This window comes from Sinocyclocheilus anshuiensis, unplaced genomic scaffold (genome assembly GCF_001515605.1).
Source record: "Sinocyclocheilus anshuiensis isolate Anshui unplaced genomic scaffold, SAMN03320099.WGS_v1.1 scaffold188, whole genome shotgun sequence".
Classification (NCBI taxonomy): Eukaryota; Metazoa; Chordata; class Actinopteri; order Cypriniformes; family Cyprinidae; genus Sinocyclocheilus; species Sinocyclocheilus anshuiensis.
In genome coordinates, this window is record NW_015555768.1 from 404,239 (window position 1) to 418,060 (window position 13,822).

At 34.7% G+C, this 13,822-nt stretch overlaps 1 protein-coding gene across 1 annotated transcript in view; it reads right to left on the reverse strand.

Annotated features, from left to right (window-relative positions):
• The window catches only part of LOC107674279 (glutamate receptor-interacting protein 2-like), an 81,269-nt gene that overhangs the window by 27,966 nt on the left and 39,481 nt on the right, over nt 1-13,822 (reverse strand). The window contains exon 2 of the mRNA XM_016468221.1: nt 531-608. Within this exon, the coding sequence (XP_016323707.1) occupies nt 531-608 (78 nt within the window). The remainder of the gene's footprint in view (nt 1-530; nt 609-13,822) is intronic.

A 13,822-nucleotide genomic window follows, 5' to 3' on the forward strand; every position in this document is an offset into this window, starting at 1 on the left:
TAGAGGAGAAACAATAATGTACAGTATGTGGAAAATAATGTGTTTTTTTAACCTTAAACCGCATAAACACATTTCATTACACCAAATACACAAAATAATGTTCTTTTTAGCAACATCATATGACCTCTTTAATGCTAAATTTCTCCAAATCTGTTTCCATGAAGAAACAAGTTCATCTACTTGAACTATCTATTCCCTTCTATGTAAAGGGCTTTGAGTGCCCAGAAAAGCGCTATATAAATGTAAGGAATTATTATTAATTATTAGGGATTTACATTAAAACAACAACAGCAACAACATATTGTGTGAATTAGGTACTTTTTTATTGACGTGAAATTGTAGCAAAAATGTCACTTTTTGTTTTGTTGTGTATTGTTGTGACAATTATTATTATTATTATTATTATTATCTACATCTTGGATGGTCTGAGGGTGTGGAAATGTTCAGCAAATGTTCATTTTTAGGTGAACTGTTAATTGAACAGCAGTTATCTGCAGGTTTCAGTTCTGTTGGTTCACATGCCAACTTACCAGCAATGCTACTCCTCTTGTTGAGGCCACTGCTGTCACTTGCAGAATCTTTGCTTCCCTTTGTGTATGGCACATCATCTGAAACATGAAATGATCAAATAAATTATGATAATAAATTACAAAGGCAGTTTACTGAATAATCAGACTTGGATTGATTGCTTTTGATAACATTTAGAATTAAAAAACAAAAACAAAAAAACATATAATTTAGGTATGCAACACACACTTTTTATGATCCAACAGTGAAAAAATACTTAGCCTAAATTTAAGATTTATGTATTTGAATTGCATATCAAAATTGCCATCCATTTGGATTACACAGTTTTAATATAAACTAATGTAATGTGATCTGTCAGTCATACATAAATGAAACAGGTAAGATTTCTGTGACAGTACTAATAATCAAATAATAATAAATACATAACCAGCTTCATATATTTATCATCAATAAATCCATTTTTTTTCAATCTCATACATTTTAACTAACTGAATATTACTTGTTCCACAGCTAGCCATATTTTAACCAGGTTCATATACTGTATTTTAACTGAATAAATGTAATGGTTTTAAAAATGAACAGATTTATGCTGAATCTCAGCTATTTGAATAAATGCATTTTAAAAATATTATTTAAATAAAGTCAATGCAAAAATGTAAATAGTTAATAATAAATTATGGCACGACTTTTTGAGTGCATAATCTTACGCGTGTCATTTATGTATGACTGACAAATATGCATCACATTACGTTTATTAGTTTATGTAAAAACTGTGCAATCCAAATGGATGGAAATTTTATATGCAATTAAAAATTATGTAACAGGAATTGATTCACTCCAAAAACTAAAAATGTAGGCCTAAATGTAAGTCCTCGCCTATGTTATTATTAAATATCCAATTTCATTTGGAAAGATACATTATGGAAGTACAGGTTGCGAATACGTTTTTCAGCAACATTCAGATACTAGAATGGTTCCACTGGAGCAACCTAAAATGATGCTGAAAGCTCAAGGCTTGTCACTTAGTGGTTTTGAACTTAACATCCTTTCAGTTTCCAGTCCAGATCTAGAAAGTTCACTAGAACAGCATTTATTTGAAATAGAAATATTTTGTATCATTATAAATGTCTTTACTGTCACTCATCCTTGCTGAATAAAAATGTTGATTTTATTTTACAAAAAATATTACTGACCTCAAGCTGTGTTGAAATTGAAAATAATAAGAACTTGATGTAGAGGAAATTTGTGTGCTTCTCAACAAATAAAGGTCAACCAATCCCAATGTGTTAGTCATCTCCTTTTGGTCAGTAAAGATGGTTCAGCTGCCCTTTAGGCCAAAAGACCAAACAATTAAACCAACATCACCCGGACTGTTTGTTTAAAATGTCAAAGGCTCAAAACATCACACCACTGCTTTAACACTCAACAAACAGCACATCTAGAGTATTCAGTAATTGTTATATAACTCACACACACAGCAGCTTCTTTGAAAGTCACAACAGAGTAAAACTGTCACTATGGGTCATGATAACTCATTTTCCAAGTCTATTAAAACTCTGAAACTAATTTGGAGCAAAGCACTCCGACGGCCCTGGTTGTGTTGACACCAATCCTGATGTAGGTTAAACAGAATGATGTTCTAACAATGCACATGGAAGCTCAGGGCCTATTTTCAGACCTGGGTTTTTATTTATAGAGGCCACAGTGACTCCAGTTGTCATCCCTCGCTCATCTCTCAACAGGTTTTTCCATTTACCAGCAGGGCTGGAGCTAAAAACCACACGGCCCAGGACAAAATGTTACGGCTGGGCCTTCTTTACCCTGGCCAAATAGGTAGACAGTTTCATAGAGGAACTGTCAGACTCTGTCCCGTGTTTTGTGCTTCCTTATGCCCTTATTTGGTTCCTTCCTGTTCCTATGCCCATTGTGTTGATTTGATTCCAGGTGTTCCCTGTTTATTTCCATTGATCCCAGGTGTGTCTCGTCATCCCCTCGTCTTGTCATGTGTTTAAATAGTGTTCCCTGTTCTTAGTTCAGTGTCCGGTATTGTTCATGTCAACCTGTGCTACATGAGTTTTCCTTGATGTCATTAAAATCCTCTCAATTGATGTACTCCTCGTCTCCTTCGTTCCTCGCTCCGCACTCCTCTCAGTAGTGGAACCGTGACAGAATACCGGCCCAAAACTAAAAGTAACCGGCGTCTTTTTCCCCGTGTTTGTTTTCCGCCTTTTTTAATAGTTTTTGTTTTCCCATTTTTCCCCGCGGCATGGAAACCTCCGCACGTTTCGCCACTCCGAAGACGAGCCAGCCGGCCCCGGCTCACTCAAGCCGGCTCACTCTGCCGGCCGCCATTGACCCAAGCCCACCGGTCACCGCAACGACAAGCCTGCCGGCTGCCCAGTTCACCCGTAATCAGAAGAGGAGGAAGAGGAGAAATGACTGGCTCAGGGCCCTCTTCGTAAGCGCTTCCCAGTTCCTGAGTCTAGCCCAGTGAGGGCTCCTGTTCCCGAGTCTAGCCCAGGGAGGGCTCCAATCCCCCGTTGAGCCCAGGGAGGGCTCCAGTCTCCGGTTATGGCCCACGGAGGGTCTCGGAGCCTGTAATCTTCCCCAAGTATTTTTTGGGGCTGTGGCCTTGGCCTCGGAGGCTGCTCTGCCATGGCCTCCCGAGCGGCCTGCTCCTCCGTGGCGCCCCGAGCTGCCAGATCCGCCATGGCGCCCAGAGCTGCCAGATCCGCCATGGCGCACCGAGCTGCCAGATCCGCCATGGGTCCCTGAACGGGCGCCGCACTGGAGGCCTTCAGTCCGGTAACTCTGCTCCTAGAGGCCTCCAGAGCGCCCACCCCCCCCTCCCCATTGGATGTTGTATGGCGCGGGACGCGCCTTCCGGGAGGGGGGAGTTATGTCAGACTCTGTCCCGTGTTTTGTGCTTCCTTATGCCCTTATTTGGTACCTTCCTGTTCATGTCCCCATTGTGTTGATTTGATTCCAGGTGTTCCCAGTTTATTTCCATTGATCCCAGGTATGTCTCGTCATCCACTCGTCTTGTCATGTGTTTAAATAGTGTTCCCTGTTCTTAGTTCAGCGTCCGGTATTGTTCATGTCGATACGTGACTATACAGCTACGTGAGTTTTCCTTGATTTCATTAAAATTCTCTCGATTGATGTACTCCTCGTCTCCATCGTTCCTCGCTCCGCACTCCTCTCAGTAGTGCAACCGTGACAGGAACATAGTGGACCCTATTTGTCATAGGGCCTGGGCGACAACCTGTTCAACACATTCTCTGGCAAAAATGACATTATTAATGTTTTGTTTTAAAGAAAAAGTATGATAAATAACTTTTTTTTTTTGCTGTATATGAAGAAGAACCCTAACCATAAGGATCTGATTAACTTGAACTGTACAAGACAAAAGCAATTGGAACATAGTGGACCCTATTTGTCACAGGGCCTGGGCGACAACCTGTTCAACACATTCTCTGGCAAAAATTACATTATTAATGTTTTGTTTTAAAGAAAAAGTATGATAAATAAAAAAATTTTTTTGCTGTATATGAAGAAGAACCCTAACCATAAGGATCTGATTAACTTGAACTGTACAAGACAAAAGCAATTCGAAGGGTACACGAGCATAAAAGTACCAAAAATAATATTGTTTTGGACTGTGCTAGTACCATGCTACTCTTTGAACTATCTTGGAATATAATGTAAATACCGTATATATATATATATATATATATACTGTGTATATGGGTCAAAGACGGGACGTCAACATTTTGGTGTCCGCATCAAATTAAGCTTACAAAAGTAATTTTATATACATAAAAGACATGTTAAATGCAAGTAAAGAGTCTACTTTCATATTTCAAATAACTTTGGTGAAAATAAAATGTCTAAATATGGGGGAAATAATGTTCCAAAGTGAAAAATTGTCATTCAGTGTAATGGTCCGGACTTTGATTTTACCATTACATCTTTAAATAAACATAAAATACCAAGTTTAAAAATACACTGGTTGTCTTGGCATTTTCAAGTAAGTGTTGGCTGTGTTATATTAAAAGGACTGTCTTATTGTTTTTTTAAAGTTATGAAATAACCAGGGGACTTTTGTCCCGAAAATGCAGTTTGTCAGAGGTCATTTTGTGTAACAGGAACAAGAAGCCATTCTGAAATCAAACAAAAAACTGAGTCATTCAGCAGTCTGTGACATCATCAGATGGCACCCTGAAGACCGTGTGGTGCTGCAGAAAAGTGAGTTTATTGCTCTTAAATATTTGATAATTCCACCTTTTCATGGTGTGGTATCCGAAGTTACAAAAACACGTCATTCAGTGAAATGCCAAAAAACACATTTATTGTTAGATTTTTTTGAAAAAATAGATGTTGTGAATAATTGTGATTAACTTTACTAGCCAAGCTCACTGTTTGATAGAGGTAGCCATTTGATTACCTGCAATATTAGCCGAAGTAGAAGTTTTGTCATTCAGGGTAATGCTTTTGTCATGTGGTGTAATGCAAATTCTCTGTTACACCACAGTGTCATCCATTACACTGAATGACAGTATCACTGTAGAAATAACAATTTTAGCATCTTATTTATATTATGGATAAATGTTTAACATTGACAAATATGTGTTAAACTTAATAAATATTTATATTTGAATGCATTTTTGTATTGATTAATTTGTTATTGATTAATTTTAGATGGCCACGAACAGGGAGAGATGCTAGGCACTGTAAAAAGCCAAAAAACTAATAAAATAAGTGTGGACTCAGTAGCTTGGGTGGCACTCTTAATGCCCATTCTCACCAAGAACAATAACTATAATAAAGATAACTATAACAGTAACTATGCTAGCCTCCACAACAATGAATGATATTACTGTTCGTTCTAAGAATGCTCTGCAGGTTTATCATCTGCCGCTTTAAATGCTCAGGATCTTTAAAGTGGAATGGATTCTGATTGGCTGTCAATGCTTTTATCATTCATCAGCTGTAAAAAAAATATATATATAAAATCGCTCTGTGATTCCAATAATATAATTTCTCTGTCCAGTTATTGTTAGTTGTGCTGTGGAATCTGCTATTCTTTTATATTTAGAATGATTTTTATATCTTTATCATTATTATTATAGTTATCGTACTTGGTGTGAACGTGCCTTTAGCAAGGAAAAGAGAAAGGTATTTATTGAGGATTGCAATTATTAGAATAACAGCTTGCCAATATTTCTGAAAAGAGAGTCTCCCCTCACTACAGTATGTCAAAAGTTCAAGAGAGGTTACTGAGGGGATTCTCCACCCAAAATACTGATTATGCCATTTATGTTGGCAAACATAAGTATTATGTTTAGAATAGAATAGAAAGTATTAATAAATATGGCTGCAACTGCAATCAGCAATTTTTGGGGCAGAGCAAGTCAAAAACAAAGTGACAAGCTAAGCAAGCATGGCAGGGGAGCATCAGAATTCAGAACAGTAAAATAAAATGCTTATATTTATTATTTATTATTAACATCTGCTTCTGCAGTCATTTACTCAGGAATATTATTAAAACTAATTTAATTACAGACTAATACTAAAAAGATTCCAGTTATGGGAACAATGGCAATAGTATCTCTCTTTTTGGCAAATCGTCATTCAGAGTAACAAACCATGGTCATTCAGCGTAACAGATATACGTATGTAAAAATGAAACAATATACTTATTCTGACCAGTATTTATTCAAATACTTTTTTTATTTTATTTTTTTTTTATATATATATAATATGAATATTATAATCATTCGGTTCCATGCTAAATATCAAAGTACCATGAAATGCCAAATGATACCATATTGTACCACCACAGTACTTTTTTGAAAGGGTAATCTTGATACCTAAAAAAGATAAGCAAGCTAGTTATGAAAACAATTCTCAAGATAGATAGATAGATAGGTAAGTTATTAAAAAAATTAACATTAGAAATTAATAAAAGTAATGAATACTTTTTTTCACCAAGGATGCATTATTTCAGAGTAACAAACCATGGTCATTCAGCGTAACAGATATACGTATGTAAAAATGAAACAATATACTTATTCTGACCAGTATTTATTCAAATACAAAAATAATTTGTGATCATACTAAATTTGATTAAATTTTAAAGGACTTTCGCTTCCTTACAAAAACTTCTTGCTCACAGATGGATAAAACCTAGTGGTTTGAAAGACATTAGCAAAGAAAAAAATTAAAAATTAAAGTTAATTGGTATTTGAGGGCTGCACTGTGATGCTTAAATCTAGTCTTTTACAATATCATCAAATGATTCATGTTTAAAATATACCTAACAAGATTTTTTGGTATATAAATATTGTTACACTGAATTACATTTAATTGGTGTTTTCTGTAAATCATACTAAAACGTGCATGATAGTCATTATTTTTTGTTCGGAAAAATATAAAGTTAAACAGGACACATTCTAATATATGGGGAAAAAACTAAATTTAAAGCTGTATTACACTTTTGTTGTATTTTGTTGGTGCTTGAAACACCCTTTTCATCTTTGACCCATATATATATATATATACATATATATATATATATATATTCGGTTCCATGCTAAATATCAAAGTACCATGAAATGCCAAATGATACCATATTGTACCACCACAGTACTTTTTTGAAAGGGTAATCTTGATACCTAAAAAAGATAAGCAAGCTAGTTATGAAAACAATTCTCAAGATAGATAGATAGATAGGTAAGTTATTAAAAAAATTAACATTAGAAATTAATAAAAGTAATGAATACTTTTTTTCACCAAGGATGCATTATATCAACCAAAAGTGACAGTAAATATGTTTAAAATGCTTCAAAATATTTCTATTTCAAATAAATGCTGATCATTTGAACTTTCTAATGATCAAAGAATCCTGAAAAAAGTGTACCACAGTTTCCACCAAAATATGAAGCACCACAACTGTTTTCAACATTGATAATAAGAAGAAATTCTTGAGCAGAATGATTTCTGAAGGATCATGTGACACTGAAGACTGTAGTAATGATGATGAAAATTCAGCTTTGCATCACAGGAATGAATTACATTTTAAAATGTATGAAAATAGAAATCCATTATTTTAAATTGTAATAATATTTCATAATATTACATTTTTTTCTGTATTTTTGATCAAGTAAATGCATCCTTGGTGAGCATAAGATACTAGTTTAAAAAGACACTAAAAAAATCTTACCAACCCCAACATAATGCATACGACAGAAGAAATGAAAAAGAAAGGACCAAATGTGGAAAAATGATCAACATGACTCACCACTGTTGTTGCGACCCTCTCTTCTCAAACCACACAGCATCATGGGAATATCCCGTTTCCCTTCATTTGGCAGCTGAGCATCTAGCGCGAAACAGCCTTTGCAACATTATGCATGGTAAATGTATTTAAACAATCCTGAAAAAAATATATCTCAGTTTCCACAAAAATATTAAGCAGCACAAATGTTTTCAACATTGATAATAATAATAATTAAAAAAATGTTTTTGATGACCAAATCAGCATATTAGAATGATTTTTGAAGGACTATTTGACACTGAGGGCTGGAATAATGATGCTGAAAATTCAGCTTTGCGTCACAGGAATAAATTACATTTTAAAGTATATTAAAATAGAAAACATTTATTTTAAATTGCAATAATGTTTCCCAAAATTACCATTTTTACTGTATTTTTTATCAAATAAATGCAGCCTTGGTGAGCAGAAGAGACATTTTACAGCCAAGCATCTAGTGTGAAACAGCCCTGGTAAATGTAGTTTCATTACCATCAAATCACAGTCATCAAAAATTAAAACAAAATGATGCACCAGATGGTAATAGCACGGTACTGATCTACAAGATATAATATATAGAACATAGATGCATAGCATATTAATATATATGACTTATCTACTGTATATTATTTATAGTATTTCAACTAATACTATGGTAACACCATGACAAATCAAACATCATGGTATTGCTATGATGATATTGTTTAAAAAATATTTCAGTACCATGGTGTATTTCAAAGTACTAGTACCATGGTGCCAGCACTGTACTTTTTTTTCTACACACTCAGAAAAAAAGGTACAAAAGCTGTCACTGGGGCGGTACCTTTTCAAAGGGTACACTTTTGTACCTTCAAGGTTCCAATATGGACTCTTTAGGTACAAAGGTGTGCCTTTTGAAAAGGTACCGCCCCAGTGACAACTTCTGTACCTTTTTTTCTGAGAGTGTAATGTTATAAATAACATGGTAGATGAATTTCAGTGCTATGATATAGTTCAAAGTACCATCTGATACCATCACAACATCGAGGTATTATTACTTTTTTACTCCTTTGTACTTCCATGTTATTACCATGAAAAATGCTAAAACCATGGTTTGCAAACTTAACATTGATGTGAATGTTATGACTTCCTACGCAACTATCTGGAATGCTTGATTCTGATTGGACAATGGTGGCATTCTGACGTTAAATAATTTGATATAATGACTACTAATTTGTATAATTGACTGTTGTCATATTTAACTGACATACAGTGTATATGTGCTCTCTTTCTTCATACATAATATAATAATCAATATTTCATAAACATTTTCAACATTGCTACTACAAAATAAAGGATAAAATATCCTGTTCCCCCTTGTCAGATTTTAATTAAGATATCATGACAGAACATTATCCCTTACATAAACAGCATTTTGTGCACTTTAGAATCAAATATATGCATCTATTCCTCATGTTGTAATCTTGTTAAAACTGGCTTTTACTATTTTATGCACAGAATGAAAGCCATACACTTTACTAGCCTTTAAAGGGACAAACTAAGAGCAAGTCTGTGCAAATCTGCTCTCAGATTTCATTTTTGGGGGTTGGTGGGGCTATTTCACCCACTACTAGACTTTTGTCTTGACAGCCGCATGTGCCTGAGACGAACACCTGTCTAACCCATCAACACATACTGTACCACACATTCTTCTCTGGTATACTGTAACACCCAAAATAAAAAAGCTCCTCCCCAGCAACATGACACACAACACATAATATACAGTCAATACACCACACTGAGCGTTTAATAACTGCAAAGCTGAATTTTCAGCATCATTACTCCAGTCTTCAGTGTCACATGATCCTTCAGAAATCCTTGTAATGTGATATGATAATATAATCATTTTTAAAATTTAATCTTTTTTGCTAAGAAATATGCTGAAATATTACTAAAATATTCAAAGAGACAACTGTCCTTTAAAATTGTAATAATATTTCACAATATTTACTGCATTTTGATCAAATAAATGCAGCCTTGGTGAGCATAAGAGACTAAAGACATTTAAAAAATATCTTAATTATTTAAAAATGTTGACTGGTATTATATATATTATTATATGTGCTCACATTTCAGTTTATGAGCACATATAATAATACACCTAACCAACGTGAATTTATTTTTAAGAAATATATCACATTTTAAGCAAATAAAGCGTGAAATGATTAATAGAAATTCAAAATAACTGATAATCTGTAATCTAATGCGGTGAAATTAATAAAGTACAAATACTGGGGTGGTTCACTGTAAAGGACTGCAGATTATTTGAAGTAATTTTAAACTATACAGCCACCATGTGGCTGAACACTGTTTTGCAGGTCACTTTAGCTGACATAGGACAACAGATCTTGCATTCATTTCTCAGACCCACACAGCCAAGAAAAAAAAAATGACACACATAATAACTTCAGCATGACTGTTCATGAAGTACACAGCACCTGCACATACAATTCACCCTTTACCTGTACAAACATCAGCACACACTCACCTTATGCACCTTCTCTTATGTCTTACCTTTAACCCTAAAACAATGTTCTTTACCATGCAGTCAAATGTTGATGGAAAACACAGTTTTCAGCTGTTGCTTGAATATTCAACGTTCATGAAAAAAATTATTAATACATTATAAAAATCTAAAGTTGTACCCGTTCATATAATTTGGTTTAGATCTTACCTGTCCGATCGCTACCACTTTGTTCATTTAAATGGGGAGTCATCTCAATTATCACCAGTAAAATATGGAGTGCCACAAGGCTCTGTCCTAGGTCCTCTGCTATTTTCGATATACATGTTACCCCTTGGTAATATTATTAAAAAATACGGGATTAGTTTCCACTGTTATGCCGATGATACTCAACTATATATCTCAACATTGTAGAAACTTAATTTGCTGTAAAGTTGCTTTGCAACGATTTGTATCGTGAAAAGCGCTATACAAATTTGAATTGAATTGAATATCATTTAGGCTACTGGAGCTAACATGAACTAACAATGAACAGTTGCAGCTAATCTTACAGATTAATAAATTCTTTAACAAATGTATTGCTCATTGTTACTTAATTGTTACTTAGTTAATGACTTAACTAACATTAACTAATGCCCAACAAACACATTTACGTTGTGTCAACGTCGCTGCCACGTTCCATTTTTACTGTGGCAACGTTGCTGTCTACGTGCTCCCGACATTGTAGCAACGTTGAATTGTAAGACGCGAAAGGGCTGTAGCAACGTTGTTACGCGACATTCAGCAACTGCGAGACGACGTTCCGACCACATTTATTTTTATGCCAGATTATAAATATTACCTTTTCTGCATCTTATTTTATTTTTATTTTTTTTGTGGTGAATCTCTTAATAATCAAACACAAGATAAATATGCAATACTTTTTCAAATACTAAGTATTTAATAGTAATTAATAATAATTTTATATTTATTAATACTAATAATAAGGCAGATTTTGTTGTTACATTATGTGCATAATGTGACCTGCTACACAGGCCTGGATTTGCCATTGTCAGCACCACAAACAAATGACTGTTTAACGCTTTTTCCTAAATATCAGTAACTATATCTGAATACTGCAAGAAATATAGTTAGCAGTAAGTAGCCTACACCAAACCCGATCGCAAACTAACACTCGGTATGTGAATTATCAGCTATTCTGTCCATTCAGTTTATTAACAGAACAAATAAATCTCACATTGGACACGAAAATTGTAGGTTTTGTTTGGATATTTACATGTCTTATTTATCTAAAAGAGAAATCATACGCAATACTCACGTATCCTGGCTTGAAGAAGAATAACGGCCCAACGGTCTGTTGAAATTTAAAATGCGCTTCGGAACAGTGACGAGTACGTGTCGTCCAGTGGTTGTCCAGACAGGCTAAGCACAACCTTCAGCAATGGCCCTGAACCGTGATTGAATGGCAACATTGTGACAACGCAGTAACAACCTCAACGACACAACGTAGAACCAACAACCTTTTAGCCATGTTGTTACAACGTTGCTAAAAGGTTGGCTACGTTGAGGCAACGTTCTGTGTTTGTTGGGTGGGAGCTTATTGTTAATCGTTACCTATTTGTTCCATATTTGCTATTTCATTAATCATTGTGTTTCATAATAGATTTACTGTTACTTTTTACTGCCAAAAGCTGATAAACAGTTTCACATTGTGACAATTTATGCCATATCGTGACAAATAATCCAAACAATGCATCTGCCCCCCCAAAAATCCGCCCAATTGCTACTCGAAACTAGCCCAAACTATCCGCGTTTCGAGCAGGTCCCTTGGTAAAAATCGCCTTCTGGGGGCTAAAATACACCTTATTGGGGTCGCTTCAACCCGCGGACATGAAAAACAAGTGGCGGCAACAGTGATAAAGTAGCCCAATTCCACGGGAAAACCGTGGACTTGGCAACACTGTGACGGTTAGTAATAATGTCTACAACAGACACGGTAAACAGCTTGAAGTTGTCTAATTTGGCACGGTCTCCCTGCTGCACTAACAGTAGTAGCCTAAGGCTTTCCTCTGTGTATACCTATCCTTACAAGTACAATTTTAGCTGTATTATTTTGTGTCCCCTTCAAAAATTGCACTTGAGAAATTTTATGTTTATTGTCTCCTCCAACTGTTAGACGAAATTTACGCCCCTCTGATTACAGCATAAGGAATCTGTTCAGGAACTCTAACTTTTACAGTTCGGTAAAGTTGTAAAGATATTCGCAGATTCGACTTTTCCGGATCAATAACTCATGAGCAAAATGTTTTACTACACAATTGACGCCTCTTTTCTTTCGTAGTGATGTAGAAAATGAGCTACAAACGAGTTTTCCTCAAAACAAGCTTTCCTCCGCTCTGTACAAAACACATTGATATCAATGCGCTGGCGTCTGAGAGACAAGTCCGAAGGGACCGTCTGCAAAGTGTGAAACACGAAAAATGTTACTAATAATGTTACTAATTAATACTTAATAACTTCACAGTAACACACTGTAGTGTCACCAAATTCAGTTTACACACCACTGCTTTCCTGCTGGTTATACTAAAACAGATTTACACATTTTTTATGATTTTTTATTATGACAAATAGTCAATAGTCAATAAATTCATTGTAACACACTGTACAATGTACACCTTTTACACTTGTTCATGCAGCAGACGCGTTCATCCAAAAGCAAAAGCAGTTTCATTTTAAATAATCATAAAAAATATGCAAAAGCAATTCTTTTCAAAATAATTGTTGTGGTAAAACCAACAGGAGAGCAGTGAAGTGTGAACTGAATTTTGAGAAAGTACAGTGTGTTACAGTGAAGTTATTGACTATTTTGTCCAATAACAATGAAGGTAATGACTATTTTTCATTTGAAATAATCATAAAAAATATGCAAAAGCAATTATTTTCAAAATAATTGTTGTAGTAAAACCAGCAGGCGAGCAGCGATGTGTGAACTGAATTTGGAGAAAGTACAGTGTGTTACAGTGAAGTTATTGATTATTTTGTCCAATAACAGTGAATTTATTAAATATTTTTTTAAAAATCATGAAAATCCTTCAAAAGCAATTATTGTCAAAATAAGTGTTGTAGTAAAACCAGCAGAAGAGCAGTGATGTGTGAACTGAATTTGGAGAAAGTACATTGTGTTACAGTGATGTTATTGATTATTTTGTCCAATAACAATGAAGGTAATGACTATTTAAAAAAAAAAATGTAAATCATAAAAATGTGTAAAAGCAATTATTTTCCAAAATAACTGTTGTAGTATAACCAGCAGGAGAGCAGTGAAGTGTGAACTGAATTTGGAGAAAGTACATTGTGTTACAGTGATGTTATTGATTATTTTGTCCAATAACAATGAAGGTAATTACTTTTTTTTTTTTTAAATGTAAATCATACAAATGTGTAAAAGCAATTATTTTCCAAAATAACTGTTGTAG